The 1,715-nt window shown below is 35.9% G+C and overlaps 1 protein-coding gene across 1 annotated transcript; it reads left to right on the top strand.

Annotated features, from left to right (window-relative positions):
• Nucleotides 1-296: 296 nt before the first annotated feature.
• Nucleotides 297-1,280, top strand: LOC140142113 (bombesin receptor subtype-3-like; the record flags this gene model as incomplete). The annotated part of the gene is made up of 1 exon (XM_072164078.1): nucleotides 297-1,280. A coding segment is annotated over one exon (984 nt), but the record flags the coding sequence as incomplete, so codon positions are not given.
• Nucleotides 1,281-1,715: the final 435 nt, after the last annotated feature.

Genomic DNA, 1,715 nt, shown 5'->3' with positions numbered 1-1,715 from the left:
TAGTTTGTGGATGTGAATTCTACTATACAATAAGTCAAATTTGGTTCTTATACATAGGAGATGAAAATGTTACTACCGGCAAGACAGTCATTTAACAACACTATGCTTGGCAATTCCATTTTCTCAAATACGTCATTTACAAGTTTACTATATGAAGCATCAACACATCATGATGATGATGAGTATATATTTAACGTTTTGAATTTTGTTAACGCTATTTGCCGACGCTATCCAATTCGAACGAATTTTGTGGTGACATTCCTCTTCGCAATTACATCTTTGGGAGTAATTGGTAATGTGGCTCTTTACTTGTTGTACTTAGAAACTCTTATCTACGAAGTGCTCCAAATCTCCTAATAATAAATATAATGGTTGCGGATCTCTTGTACATAGCAAGTACTGCACCTTTTTACATCAAACATGAATTTGGTCGACCATGTTGGTTAATGGGTCTCGCAGCTTGCAAGATTAGACATTATGTACCTATAATAGCACAAGCTTCGTGTATATTTTCAATAACAGCCCTGAGCCGAGAACGATACTCCGCTATTGTAAGGGGACTTGAAACTCGGATATCAAGAAATCTGCGGGAAACGTTATTAACTGTTACTTCAGCATGGGTGAGTGGAATAGTTATTGCAGCTCCAGTGTTGATCTTTACACGAACGACAATAAATGATTTGAACTGTTTGTATATGCCGGTCAAATCAATTCCAGCTCAAACGTATATGTTCGTATTGCTTTTATCTCTGTACGTATTCCCATTAATCTTTATTATTCTACACCATTACCGCATTGTAACAACGTTGTATCGTAGTGGTAACACGTCTGTTTTGGCCAGGAACCCGTCAGCTGCTCTTCAAATTAGAGCTCGAAAAAGACTGGCGCATATTGTACTTGTAATTACGATATTTTTTGCTTTATTTTGGTTCCCACATTATGCTTATTCAATCTGGTTTGTCACCACCAAAGATTTACAAATAACTAAAAACGAAGGTATGCCTAAATACTTGAGATATTTGAATTATTACATGGCCTTGGCTAATTCGTGTTTAAATCCATGGATTGTGTTTATTATGAGTTCGGTTCACCGTAATACATTAACAAGAGTTTTTGACTGTTTTCGATGTGATGCTAAAATACAAAACGCCATACGCAGACGCCTTAGTACGACACGCCTTAGTACGACACGCCTTAATGCGAAACGCATTAGCGCAACACGCAATGCATCATCCAGGTATTCAACTACTACGAGCTCTATTCTGAACACACGCATTTAGATCAACATGAAGTCCTCAAGTTGTTTACTTTTAAACACTGCATTTCTTGCGCCTTACTAAATTGAAAAGTAAACAAATAGATGTTGTGTGCCTTGAATGTACAGTGCCTGACATAATATTGCGCCAAGCCAAAAGACAACAAAAAAAGTTGATAACAACATTATAAGTGTTCATGTGGAATATTAATTGCGTGTATTATAAGTCTTAAAGCCAGCTTCAACCTACATTGTTTTTTTAAGCGATATAAGGTGAGCTAGTGTCAGCTGCACTATTTAATCCAAAGTATTTATGTGACAATTATTGAAAAAAGGCTGGAGCAAATGTTGGACTGAATTGATATTGTTGTTGCTATTGTTGTTGTTCTTGTTTGTTTTTGTTTTTTTTGGTTTTTTTTCAACATTCGTAAGGTAAACATTATGATTGAAGGAAATTAGT

This window comes from Amphiura filiformis, chromosome 2 (genome assembly GCF_039555335.1).
Source record: "Amphiura filiformis chromosome 2, Afil_fr2py, whole genome shotgun sequence".
In the NCBI taxonomy this organism is placed as follows: domain Eukaryota; kingdom Metazoa; phylum Echinodermata; class Ophiuroidea; order Amphilepidida; family Amphiuridae; genus Amphiura; species Amphiura filiformis.
The sequence above is the reverse complement of the archived record's forward strand: the minus strand, read 5'-3'. Positions and strand labels throughout refer to the sequence as shown.